This window comes from Lissotriton helveticus, chromosome 8 (genome assembly GCF_964261635.1).
Source record: "Lissotriton helveticus chromosome 8, aLisHel1.1, whole genome shotgun sequence".
In the NCBI taxonomy this organism is placed as follows: domain Eukaryota; kingdom Metazoa; phylum Chordata; class Amphibia; order Caudata; family Salamandridae; genus Lissotriton; species Lissotriton helveticus.
Window position 1 is genome coordinate 1,527,931,668 of NC_136069.1, and position 14,717 is coordinate 1,527,946,384.

Below are 14,717 nucleotides of genomic sequence, written 5' to 3' on the forward strand. Positions count from 1 at the left end.
ATCCTTCCATCTTCCTTCTTCCGTTCGTGCTAATTATCTCAAATTAGCACAAGCAATTCAGTCTGCATATGACTTACATATCCAGGTGCCCTCCACATCAACTTAGGAGTCTTCTAACATATCTCAATTACGCACTTTACTTACTAGAGGAACTAGGGCGTCCAAAATGTATTCCTTGTTACACGCTCCACCATCACCGCGCATCAAGACTAAGGTGGAGGAGGCATGGGAAGTAGACATGGGCCTTTCATGGTCTGTAGAACTTTGGGATAATTTATGGGTAAGGTTACGGAAATCTTCCAGGGCTGCAAATACTATTCAGACTCTATTTTTCATATACAATCGACTCCTACTTTCCCCATCAACACTCAGTAAAAGATATCCTGACTTGCCACATGCTTGTTGGACTTGTTCCGCACCTCAAGCAGATCTGCTTCACATGCTTTTCAATTGTTCTCCAGTCCGCCTGTTCTGGGTTCAGGTATGGTCTCACATTAACAAAAAAATTCCACCACACACCCGTTTCATGTATCCCATATATTTCTAGGTAGTATATCCCCTATTTGGAATCCTTGCAATTTCAGCACAAAAATAATTGACTTACTTCTTGCAGTGGCTTTTCAGCAAATTACCAAGGCTTGGAAGGATTTTACTAAACTCTCGTATCAGGCTTGGTGGTACGCTGTTTGCTACAATCATAGGTTAGATACAACATATGTTTACCCACTTGCTTTAACCCCAAAACGAAAGCAGTTATGGGATCCGGTTACTTCATTTTTTGATTCATGTGCTCTCCGCTCTCTGCCCAAATCTCCCTTTCAACAGGAAGTTGCTAAACCTCCTTGAGTTCCTTTTATTGCTTTATCTTTTTCTTTTTCTTAATAACTATATTATCACCCTGTTGTATAACATTGCATTCATAATTGTTGCATTATCTTTTCCTCCTAGCTGGTTGCTTTTGTATTTTACATTTTATGAACTGTTTTCTTTTTTCTATTTTATTCACCTTATTTTAAGCTCTCTTTTTGTATTAACTTCATGCACTGATTTCTTCAACTGTATGTATGACTTCTAAAAATTTCAATAAACTTTATTTTGAACTGAAAAAAATAATTATCATTGTCAATGTTTCTTTCTGCATCTTTATGTGGGTCAATTTGTTGCTAACAAATGCTAGTTTGGAATCATGAGGACGTCTGAACCTAGGGACAAAGAAGAATGTACTTTGGGTTAAAAGTCATAATTTACTTGGTATTCACAGAGTTTATTCTTGGGTTCATAAAGGGATCGGAACAAACAGTTTTTAGAAACTCCCACATAGTTCTAGTTTAAAGTTTCAATTGTTGGCATCAGTCAGTTTCCCATACGTTGCTTACTCATCAAGGTGGGTAGTTCTTGGCAGATTTGTGGAGTAACGTGATTCAGAACCTTTCGCTTATTCTGTCAACTCTTTTTTGCTATTTGCTCATTTGGGAAATTGGGACTAGGACATGATGTGTGGAATCACCGGTTACCTATTCTTGTAAAACATAAAGGGCCGTATTATACAATATGGCGCACTCTGATTGTTAGCGCTGAGCGCACCTTACAAAACATAAGGAGAGTGTGCCATATTATATTGAATACGCTGCCCTCAGGGCAGCCGTGAAGTCATGTTGCCCTGGGGGCAGCGCATTCAAGTGAAATATGGAGCGTCTTTGAAGCAGCTGCTTTTTGTTTCGCTGTGCCTCCTGAAAGCTTCTCTGACTCTGCGTCCGCATCCATAATACTGCGCGGAGGCAGAGGCAAATGGATTTCCTCATTTGCATGGTGCCACGCCCCCATGCAGAGGAGATAACACCATCTAGTGATGGCACTGACACTATATGTGCGCCAGCGCTATATATATATTACAGAAAGCGTCGCACAAGCGTCTGCCGCCCATTCTGTAATACCATAGTGCCCCAGAAGCATGCAAAGCGGGTACACATGACCATTGCCCCTACCGGGGCACTTTGTATAATACGCCCATAGTGTAGTGCCACTTACTTTTGTTACTCTGTTTAGTCTGACCATTAAAGCACTCACGGTGTACACGAGTAAGGTCTCTTCTTATGAGTGCATTGTAGGTTCCCACATGTTCTGCCCTTTTAAAAGGCGGGTGACTGCCTGTGGAGTCTCCAGTTCACTGGAAGGAGAGGGCACTGAATATAGTTGGGCTTGGATCTATGACCAGCTTTACAGCGCCACCCCTACATGTGTGTGCTAAGTTCTCAACCTGTAGACTGTCAGCGTACAAGGAGAGGAACAGCATTAAGAGAAACTATGTTTATTCTACATCCGATACTTGTATGCAAGTGTGAAAGAAGATTTTCAAATTAAAAACATGGTGCCTTCTGTAGGTTGGCTTTCCTGAACAGGACTAGGCTGCACCAGACTGCAGCATTTAAGAGACTACTTTTTGTGTGCACGAGCCCAGCAAGCTTTAATTCTTTATTCAGAAAAACATTTTAATTCATCTGCAAAACATGGTTGTATCCCCATGTAACACAATTTTGTTTCACTAGCTTCTCCGAGAAAATATGTTCTAATGTTCCAACATTGCAAGGCCACTCAGCTGGGCCTCTGTTAAAATATCAATTTTATTTATCTGTAAAAGCGGTTCACATTTTTTTTCTCTTGTGTTTTGCATTATTAACAAATTATGTGCACTTTTGCCAATGCCAAAGTATGTGACTGGTGCTGTCTAGCATTCAGTACTGTACATTTAAACAACTACAGGCTATAAAAGATTGTGAGCTTTCTTTGTCTAAAACTTTATAAAAGACGTGCAGTTGGGGAAACAGTCAATCTTTAGAGACCTTCTGAATGCTGCTTAGATACGCTGACCTTTCTGTAATGAGGGCCTATATACTATGATTTGATTAACAGAATGCATTTTTGACATTTTGCTTTTAGCTTCAGAGTAGTGAGGGCTGGCCAGAGCTTTGCAAAGAGTATAAATGAGACAGACCTTATGTCAGTCGGCTTGACACTTCGAGAGGGATAGCTTACGCTTTTGATTCAATTTGAATCTGCTAATTGCCCTGATGAACAACTAATCTTTTTCCTTTCTGTAATGATTTGGATAGTCGAGTAATTGAAAAGAACTGAGATTAGGGTCTCAATCTTTTTCCTTAATGTTATTGTCTGAATATATGATACCAAGATCTCTCTTGACCGCCCATAACATTAGATGTGTTTGGGCATCAACATTAGCATGTGTAGGACATCGTGAGAGGGGTAAGGCGGGTGCTCCATGTGCCTGTGTGTCTTGCCCATCTTTGTTGTTCAGGATGGATGCAATGTCACAACTTTACCCATCTTGGGTCAGTGCGGCTTTCAGTAGTGTGGAGTGTTGGATATTTGGGATTGGAATTAAATTCTCTACTTTGCGCTTCTGAGCTTAAATTTAGATCTAGGCGTGTACTGTACGGTGGCACTAAGCACTTCTCATGCTTTTTATGTGTACCCTCTCGAATTATAAAGGATAATACAATAATAAAATCTGTAGTTAGTCAACTTGCATCCTTTAAGAGAATGGGTTGAAGGTGTGTTTTCCACCTAGGCTGGAAAGACAAAACAATATATACCTTGTTCGTTGCACACAACATGGTGCTGTGAGATGTAAAGCCAGTAAACCTTCCACATGGGCAGGATAATATACACATACTTTCTTTTGAATAGTATTTAGCTGAATCTGTTAAAAACGAAATTTGCTTGTTTTGGGAAAGGAAGAACCAACTTCATTTGGGATTTTGAGAACAACCAAGTAGGTGGCTGCTAGTTACACATATTTAGGTGTTTTACTTGAAAGTAAACTAACCTGTGATTTCTGTGAAGAGTCGCTCAGTATGGCTACCTTGGCATCTGGCTTGACAAGATTTAACAGAGGGAAACAATCTCAGCCCTTAGGAAGGGGTATGCGGCATAAGTCCTTCCTTTCTTAACCTATGGGGCAGCTGTGTGCCTGTTTGGGATGATTTTGACCCTGATAAAGTGTAAGTATTGGTGGCATATTCTAAAGCCATTCCTGTTGACGACACATAAGACATTTGCTTCCTAAAATCAGACATAGGTGCCTCGTTTGGTGCTTTAATGTACTGTGGAAATATCACGTTGCCCGGGTGGCCCCTAGGACTTGCACTTATCAGAGAAGAGCAAGCGAAGGGCCCTTAAAGATTCAAGGATGGAAAGTTCGATCATTTTAACAAGTTATTTGCCCACCTTGATTTAAGACCGCAATCTCTCAGGGAGGACTTATAACTATCCGCACTCTAACATAGTTGCCTACTCCTAAATAGTTGGAAGTTCATCTGCTGTCCTTGACTATGAGACTCAAAAAATATGGCATTCCAGAAACTATAATTATAACAAGCTATAGCCCTACAGTCCTATTAGGAGGGTGGTGTGTCAGTGGATACAAGAAGACCCTTTATGCACCATAGGCTGGGGGATATCAGTGGTGTCTGGTTTAATAGTTGATTAGGGACTAGATTTGCCATGTGTTCAAGTGATGTACTCACTAACTGCTTATTTTGAGAACACGAGGAGAAATTATTGGCAGCTAGATCAAAAGGAAAGATTTTTGGACTTTTTTTGTCATTTTGATCCAAATATTTTTACTTTGTGAAAAAGGAGGCGAGATCTGTGAATAGTATTGGGCACGTTGGTGAGTGCAATGCATAATGGGGAATGTTTTACTATGTATTGCTTCTCCTTTCAAGATCAATCTGTATTTTTTATGATTGGTATTGTAAATGTTTCTAAGCATTTAGTATTGTGCGTTTATATAAACTGTTCATGGGAACATTTGTATTATTTTAAAACTGTGCATAAACGTATTAAATAAAAACAATACATAGTTCATTACTAAGAGTTAATGATTTGTATTAGGTGTGCTTCCTTCTGACCTAGTTTTATCTCTATGCTTTCACATTTAGTGTGACTTTTTATGTTGGACAATCACAGTAATTCCTTTTTTTGGGGTGTGTGTGCTTTCTCTGTAAAATGTTCAAAGATAGCAGCGTTTGTGGTCCTGTGTCTGATTTTTGAGTTATACTGTGTACAGCACATTTATCTTGCAGAAATCTGGTTAGTCTGAAGAGCATTGCACATGTACATTCATATCATATATCAATTCAAGTGACGTGTATGTACAATAGAAAAGACCTTCATTTAAGCAGGTTTCCCTCTTTCAAGTTGACATCATTTACTCCTCCCTGGGAAGAAGGTCTAAAAAGATCTGTACCACCCTCAGCTGTTAGATTACAAGAAACCCAACTATTGTGCAAAAGGTACCAGAAATGGACCAAGATTCACACACATTTCCCTCACCCATATTGACAACTTATTCCTTTACAGAAATCATCCATTGAAAGAATATTTCCATGGTAAGATCTGGGGGCTCTCTATACTTTAGGCACAGATTGTCCAGAGGCAGACTGGGGCTGTCTGCAGCTTATGTGCTCTTTAGAAAGCCATGGTCTAACTTCATCGAATGCTGATCCATCTTTTCTCGGAGGAATACACATCCACACAAACTACCCAGATCAAAGTAAGGTGTCAACAACAGACAGAAACCTCCAGATTTCTAAACCTGTCTAACAAATACACCAGAAGGTAGGCATCATAAGGGATGATATTTGTAATAGATGCTTGTAGCTTCTATTCAATGCCATAGGAAGCACACCTACAACTACACCCACCCTTCATGCGTCTCACAAAGGCAAATTAAGTTTCTCCATTGATTTGCTGACCTTACAACTGAAGGACAAAACAATTATTCAAGCCAAAGAACTATCTTCCCTGATTTATGATCCACAGGATGGTACTGACTTCAGCAGCACAATGTTCTTTGCTTTAAAGGGAGAATCTGATTTGGCGAATATATGTCTATTTTATTATTTTGAGTCTGTTATTAAAGATCTGTGTGATAACTTTTTCTCTAGGCTTTCTGCGATCAAACTTGCAGTTACTAAACTAGATAATCAGCCCAGGGTTTTAAGCAATTCTTCTCCATTTGGCACTTCACCCGAGGACTTATGCTTGTCCAACGGGGACTTTAACTGGATCCAATAAGACTCCTTCATCTGTTCTACCAATAGGCAATCCTCAAGATAACTAAGTATTTTCATTATTTCAATAATGTCTGTAATATGCGTAGAGAGCTTCAGTGCCCCACATAGGGGTGTTAAGCGCTATATAAATGCTGCAATACAATATATAATACTGATGCCATACATATGTCTCTCCTCAGTCTACAACTTCAACTTGAAGCCACGACTTATGCTGCTATTTTAGCAGATGGGCCCCCTTTAGGCCTAAAGTTCTCTCAATATTATGGTAAATGTCCGTTTTTTTTGTGACAAGGAAATAATAATATTCTGCTGTTGTGGGCTAATTGTTCTCTATGTTTTCGATTCTGTGACATTCCCGTAGCAGGATAAGTGTGCTCCCACTTGGGTACTTCTAGAAGCCTTATTTTTTTCATGATTCCTTCATCAGTCTTTAGGAGACTGAGAAGCCAACAGGTTTATAGGCGTCTCCTTGGTCTGCAGTGAATTATTTAGTTTGCCTCCCACAACACCAATATTCTATCTCCACCGCCAATACATTTGTGCCTTTGGAATCATTGGAAAATAATGATTAACTTCTGAAAATGTAATCAATCCAAAATGCCATATTAAGGGGGATTCAACTTGATTTCTTAGGGACCAGGTTTTTCTTTATCTGAAGGTAATTTTAATTTTTAGCATGGAATGTGGCTGGTCTTCATTATAAATGTGATAATCCTGAATGGAGTATGTTTAAAAAACACGTTAATGAGATTAACCTGCAGGAAAATTACGCTTTGTCTGATTATATTCTTGATGGTTGGTCATTCATCGCTTTCTATTTCAGCCACCCTTTGTCACCGGGGAAAGCTAGAGGTGATCTTTCATTCTTGTGGCTGTTACTTCGAAATGCAAGGTAAATCTGTGGTTATGGACTCACCTAAATTGCAAGCAGTCCAATTAAGCAACAGGAACTCTGTTGCTGAATTTTTAGAATAATTCACCTGAAAATCTGCAGTAATGTTAACATATTGATCACTTGTCTGGACAAATTTAAGATTTCTATTCAGGGTTATTCAATATTTCTAGCAAAGGATTTTATTTCATTCAGGCCCTAAACTTCCATATCGTATTTTTGGAATTTTTCTTACGCCAGACGGTGTCAACTGCTACTTCAAACATGAACTGGAAGGAGAGATCCATAACAAATTCATCAGTGAGCCTAACATGGCTTCTGCTCATGAGGGTATTAGTTCTGGCAGATGAACCTATACTTTGATTGACCATATTTTTATCACTGAGGATCTGATTAATCAGCTAGCTTTTTGGTTTAATGTCTTGGGTCACTTTAGTGATAACTTTCTTTTTGTTTCCTTTTCTTGCCCACTTTTACAGAGAATGTATCTTTGATTAACTCTAGACTAGAGCTTAGGTTATTAGAGATGAACTTGCTGTCAATCTAAAATAATGAGAAGATGTTATGCAGCCAAAGCGGGAACCAGTTTAGGCCGTTAAGCTGAGGTGTTATCAGTCATATTTCAATTATCTAAATCAGAGATAAGTTGTGGATTGGAGAATGGCCTTCAGGCAGGAGTGCAAGTAAAGATTTGAGATTCTGACAAATATACTACTTTCCATATGAATGCCAATTAAAACCTGGGTTTGTACATAATTCCCGAAGTCTTCTGGTGGGAAAAGTGATTTTAACTTTTGTAGAACCTCCAGCTGCTAGAAGTCAGTTTTTGAGAATTTGGCAGTGAGGGATGCCCTAAATAGGTGTGAGTCGAGAGAGAATAATAGAGATTTGACTGAAGGTGCTCAAATGGGAGGGATCCCTAAGGGAGCAAAGTTTCCAGTCATGATTGTAATGAGCGAGAGGTGTCTCCTGAAGGTATCAAGCAAAACACAAGTTTGAACGTATTACGATTTGACAAGAAAGCTATCTAACAATTCAATTTTTTAAAGTTGTGTTTGATGTTCTGAACTAGTATATGGGTTGGTGAATGATTTACGCTGTTCACCTAGAAAAGGAATTCTGATACTAGCATTACGATAAGAAAGTTGTCTGGTGTTAGTGTGTTTTCGTTTGGCAGTGTTGGGATATGTGTTTTTTTAACTGGAGTCAAGAACCCGACTTGTGATATGTTTGATTAAGTTTACAATAATGCGACCAATGAACACACAATTCTAAAATTGTATTCATATCTACAAATTTCTGAAGTCTGACATTTCATAGCACAGCCTTTGGTAGAGAAAGAAAGCAAGCACATTTTTTGGTATCAAGTCCCTTTGGGCAGGTTGAATAGTGGGAGGGTTATGGGTGCATGGAAGTTGCCTTTGGTATAGAATGATTTATAAGTGAATGGTAAGGATTGTTTAGTAGACGCTCTGACCACAGCTACCTGCAAAGGTTATTGCGTTTGGTATGGGGATGCTGGTAGGACATCTGTACACTTTCCCAGTTCAAAATTCAATGTGTGCATCATTCCAGTTACTGCTAGTTTTGATATCTGACACTGTGATTTTGTGTCCAAAGAGTTTTGTGCCCTTTGATTCTTTCCATTTGTGTCTTTTTGGGTAGTTAACCACATATCCACTTTCCTTGATGTGCCTTTTAATTTTAAGTAACAGAAGTCTGAACGATTTGGAGTTCTTGGCCTCCTTACTTCTCATTGCTCAAAAAGTAAATAAAACAAAACCACTGCAGCATTTTTACCTGAAATGATTACACTCCATAGTTTTGTATAGTAAGGTTTATGCCGGTGGCAAATTTTCTAGCCACTTTCCCATGGATTTAATGTTTGGTTACTTAGGCTATGTGACCTATTTTAATTTGGGCCAAGCCAGAAAAGTACATTTTGATGTTTTTCCATATAATTTCTCCACTTCCACATTACTTCCAAAATGCTCTCAAAGGAAAGAACAGTTCAGATGACAAACATATCATCAAAAAGGCATCATTAAAAAACGCAGACAGTCACTAAGACATGCAAGGTGGACAGAAACAAGAGCCTGCCTAATGTCTTATCGATAACTGTCATCCATCTGCATTCACAATCACTGAAAAGGTAACGATGGCAGGACTTCTTTTGTTATTAGTACGGTAATTACCAAAATATAGTCTAATTTGAAAAGAGGAGAAATTTCTGTTCGCAGCGCAGATACCTGAACACAGATGGGCTCCCCTGGCTTCTTTCGATAGAATATTCCTTTCACATCAAAAGTTGGAGTAAGGTTATTTTTCACCACAGGCGAACGAACCGAGGTTCCTTCACAGCTTATGATAACGTAAGGGTCAGCTCCTGTAGAGAAGAAATAGGATAATTTACATAAGCATATCTACTACGGGAACTACTAAGAAGGACAACATTCCTTCATGTTTTCAGCAACTAAAGTTCTTCCACAATTGGAACTCCAGACTTAGGTAGACCTCCCCCTTTAACCTTTTTTATTTCAGGATGGAATTAGTCAAACCATTCCCCTGTAAATTGCTGATAATAACTTAGACAAAAGTCTGTATTACTATTCAGATAAAAGTCAACTAGAGTCTATGGCCGTCATAGGATTAATCTTGCAGCAGAACATCAAAAATATTGTTCAAGTTTTCTCTTTTGATCATCATTTTTATTATTAATAGTAGTAGTAATACGAATAATCAAACCAATTATAATAGTTATTATATTATGTCATATTTAGTATCAATAATAAAATAAGAATAGAATGATAGGAGAAGGGTGAATATTAAAACAACAGTAAGCAAACAATAATAATACAAAAATAATAATAATGACAGTGCTTATAATAATAATAATGAGAACAACAATAAAGTTTATATATAGCTTTTTCATATTTCAGCCTGTATTGGCTAATGCAATTACCCAGTTTAATGATATAATTTACTCCCCTTGGAAGGCTGAGCTGATCTTGCATTTTCAGTAGTGAGTGTTCAACTCATGAAGTTACTCTGCCAACTAACAGATAGATATGAAGTATGACATTTGCTTTCAGATATCTTCCAGCCTAGTCCCACTGCATTGGGTTCCTTCTTTGCTTTAAAGTCTGCTGCTCTTCTGACACTTTTGCTTCCTCAACTGAACCTCCACCAGATGAGTCAAGCTCTCTTGTGAGAACAGATTTACTTGATTGGGACAGTGGATGTGGGAAGTGACAATACAAGGGGAAATAATGATTTGAGACATTCTTGTGTTTTACAGATTGTATAAATCTAATTTCTGATTACATTTTTCAACTTTTCAGCTGATCTTTTGGGAGGAATCATGAGTTGAAAGAGGTTTTCAAGACCAGCCTAAAACTGTCTGCAACTGATGTATATTTTTTTCCAAATCAACATCAAGCCTCCTAAACTGGAATGGAATCAAGCTTAGGAGTGAACATCTCTTAGATTACAAAGAAGAACACAGAAGACCGATGGACAACAATTCTAGACAAGTGAAACCTGCAACTGGAGGGGAAGGAATACATCTGACTTTCATCCATTCTTCGTATTTTAAACCAAAGTGTTTATGCTAGGGCTCATGAAAACCCACGGATATGAGCCATGAGGATATGAACCAGTGGCAGACAGACTTGGCAACATCCTGTCTTGCATGCATCTTGCTTCATCCAGTCCATTAGCAATTAAACAAACCACAAACGCTTTTCAACCTATTTGGGTCCCTCTAGTGTGGTGCAACCTGAGGCTCTATGCATAGCGAGTTAGGTGATGACAGCAATAGATTTCCACATGTTACTGTTAGAGAGCAGCATTTGGTAAAGTTTCTGGCCAATAGAATCAGGCTTATAATCCCTTTTGCAGAGAATACATCATGGACAGGGATGCGATAGATAGGAGTAAAGGTTGTTTAGTCTGCCAGTCATCTCTAATGATGATCTATTTACTAATCATTATGGGAGAGAGACATTTTGGCACAATCTCAGTCTTTGCATGCACGACATCCTCCAGGAGATGGCACTCCACATGTTCGGAGAGAACTCATAGGCAGAAGCTATAAAAGGACCAATGACATGAGCATAGACAGGCTTCCTTTTCTTAAGCTCCTTTCACATCCTTTAATTAGGTATGCCATGGAAAAACATCATGTTGATGATATCTGGATATGTGTTTTCTGGATAATTACCTTCATCACGGTTTGTCAGTCTTTCCTACAGAGGAGGCATGGAAAGGGTTAGAGGTGGTGGTGCCAAAAGTCTAGGATTACAGACTCCTTGGTACCAGATGTCATGCAGTAAGAAGAACATGTTACTTTGGTAACACCTTTTCTGGTGGATTCTCTATCTGCAGATTCCTCATCTTAGAATACTTCCCAGGAGCTCGACTGGATTTGGAAACTTTATACAGCAGTGCTCCCATGCGCAGGTAGGTGGCACCATTTGTCACCGCGCTGGTTCCATACCATCCCAGAAGTGAAGAAAGAAAGCGGCATATAGGTCTCAGAGCATGAAGTCAGTTTCTTGTTTTTTTTTCTCTCTACGCACCTTCAAATGCACTGCACAAACAATTGTTGGTAGCAGTGTGTTGAATACTAACTTTGGACATTTTAGAAGTCCAAAAGAGGCCCCTCCACAGAATGGCAAGGTAGAAGGGCAGGAAGAAGTCTGCTATTAAATAGAGTATCCACCAGAAATAGCATTACCGAAGGTAAGAAACTTGCTCTTGTGATGAATACTTCTAACAGCAGATTGCTTACCTTACAAGAGATGCCAAAGCAATACCTCCTGAGGTGGAGGGTCTGTCTTGCAATAATGAGTGGGTGAAATGACCATTCCATTGGTCCTGGCTGTCCTGAACATATGCACTGATGGCTACTTAGCAGTTTGGCAGATGCCAAAGACAGGCAATTCACAAGCCAGCGCAGTCGTAGCAGCCCTGGTTGTGGTAGAATGGGCTCCCAGACCTTCTGAGGGCTGCTTCTTGACCAGTGAGTAGCAGATCCTAAAGCAGAGGACAATCCACATTGATGCAATCCTCTCCTACACTGCCTTCCCTTTCTTTGCCCCAGAAACCCCCCACAAAAAATCTATCGTCCAATCGATGTTACCAGGCATGATCAATAAAAAAGCTTAAAGCCCTTTCAGGGTCCAGTCTGTGAAGACTCACCTCTTTCGAGGGGTGAAGGAGAGCAAAGAATGCATGCATGGTGAAAGATTGCCCCAGGTGGAAGTAGTTAATACTTTGGGCAAAAATGACACCCTTGCCTTAAGCACCAATGTGTCTGGGGAAAAGATGGAATAGGTCAGTTGCACTGTAAGTGCTTACAGTTCATTCAAACGATAAGATAACAATCATAAGACATAAACTGTCTTAAAAGTCAGGAGGTGCAACGAACAACTATGCATCGGCTCAAATGGTAAACATATGAGAAAAGTGAAGACCAAGTTGTGGTTCCACTGTGATATCACAAAAACACAAAATTTTGGAGGAATCCGGTGTTAAACCCTTAAGAAATCACACAACAGGTGATCTAAACAAGGACGGTTGGACAGGAAGCCAAAGAAAGGACCAAAGGGCCGACAAATAACCTTTAATAGTGCGTACTCCACGCCTTCCTGCAACAATGTAGAAACAAACAAATGAATATTTAACAACTATGCTTCTACATGGACTCCTGGCAGCAATGACATCCACTACTTTTGACAGCAGACCAATGCAGCCAATTGCGGACGCTCACTCTCCACGCATGTAAGTGCATATTGAGCAGATTTTGGTAGAGGACCCTGTCCTGCTGATAAGACAGGAGGTCCTTGCGGAGTGGCTGCCTGCCCAGATGCTCATGTCTAGAAGATCCAGATAGCACACACTCTTGGCCCTATCAGAAGCCACCAGAATGACTTGGGAATAACTGATCTTTTTCAAAACTATGGGCATTAGAAGAAGAGGCTGGAAGGGTAGAGGTGTCCCATGTTCCATATCAATCGGAATCCATCTCCTAATGAGTGTTTCAATGGAAACCACAATGCACAAAACATTTGACACCACTTGACGGTGGTGAAACAATCTAGCCTGGGTTCTTTCCACTGTTTGAATTGGTCCAGCGCCATCTCTGAATGTTGACACCACTCATGATCCACCAGACACTGTCTGATCCTCAAGTCCACGCTGGCATTCAGGGAACCTGCCAGGTGATTCATGAGCAAGATCATCACCCACATTCCAGCCACCTCCAAAGGCGCAGACCTTCCTGAGACAGGACCCAGGACCCACCACACTCCGCCCTGCTTGTTGCAGTAGCACATGGCAATTGTGTTCTCTGAGAGAACCTGCATCAGTCTCACACTGATGGAGCAGGATTGGTCCTCAGAGCAGACAGATGGCCTACAACTTTAGCAGCATGATGTGAAGCCAGCCCTGCCAAAGACCAGAGTTCCCTGATCTCCACCTCCCCTAGGACTTCCTCATACAAGCAGAGGTTAAGATAATTTTTTGAGCATCAGTTACACAGATTATTTGCAACTTTTGCCAGCCACAAGTCCAAACAGAATTGTTGAAAAGTTGCTCGAGTCTAAATGTTTCAGATGAACATTATTTTGCGTAAGGTTTGCTAGCGGAGATAAGTAATCAAAGATCTGGTGCCCTTCAAATCCACATTGTATTGATCAATTTATTAATACCAGCAGTTCTACCTCTTATCACAATTTTTTTACTGAATATACAGTGTCTTGGAAGGCCTCAAAAATAGCATATTGAAACCTCCATACCTCCTTGAGAGTCCTGTTCCTTTAGGCCAGATGCAGAGATAACATGGACTTGAGACACGAGCTGTGGATAACCACATATTCCAGTCCAGCAGGTGTGAGGAGGCTCATCCAATGTCAGCTCTCTGCAAGAGAGAAGAAACCCAACAAGGAACATTCAGCAACATCTTACCAAATCAGAAGCAAAGGGTACAGCATGAGAAGTTATTTTTTTCTACAAGAACGAAAGCATTTAGGCGCCAACAACAAAATAGGAAATATTGCTCGGAATATCCAAAGCATAGAGAATGTGAGTGTAGCTCTCACAATGCATACAATTATTAAGTCACCCTGTGTTTCTTGAATTTTAAGCAATGCGTCTAAATGTTATGGTGAAAGATCCTGAAAACATATCCACATATCTCTACTACATTATATGTGTGTGCTTACAGGGTGAGAACATTTTGGGAAGACAAGCCTGGAGTCAGCCACCATTAAAGACAAAAATGTACAGCACTTTTTGTTTGCATTTCTAGGTCTATCAAAAATGGGCCCATTAGTTTAGCTTATTTTTTCTATTTTAGAGTGGCCAGTATATGTATTCTCTAGCAAGGTAACTGATGGACAAGAATTCTGTGACACATGATCTGATGCACATCTGAGCAAAGCATCTGTGAACAGAAGGTTTATATTTAGCTATGGTTAGATAAAACAACTAGTAACATATAACGCATCATGGACATTTAAACCGCTCTCATAAACAATCTCCGAAAACTTAATTATTCTCCATCCTTGTAAATAATTAGCCCTAGACTCACAATCAAGGTGCAGCACTCTACTGTACTCAAGCCATGTTTCAGTATTCAGATACCACCACTTATTGTAAAGCGCTCTGATATCCTCCGGGATCAAGTTTGCGCTATATAAAACTTTATAAATAAATAAAAATAT

The 14,717-nt window shown here is 39.7% G+C and overlaps 1 protein-coding gene across 1 annotated transcript in view; it reads right to left on the bottom strand.

The window, feature by feature from the left end:
• Positions 1-14,717, bottom strand: part of CAPN5 (calpain 5) — a 581,017-nt gene that overhangs the window by 10,839 nt on the left and 555,461 nt on the right. The window contains exons 11-12 of the mRNA XM_078658512.1: positions 13,791-13,912; positions 9,240-9,376 (exon numbers count right to left, since the gene is read on the bottom strand). Of these exons, the coding sequence (XP_078514638.1) occupies positions 9,240-9,376; positions 13,791-13,912 (259 nt within the window). The remainder of the gene's footprint in view (positions 1-9,239; positions 9,377-13,790; positions 13,913-14,717) is intronic.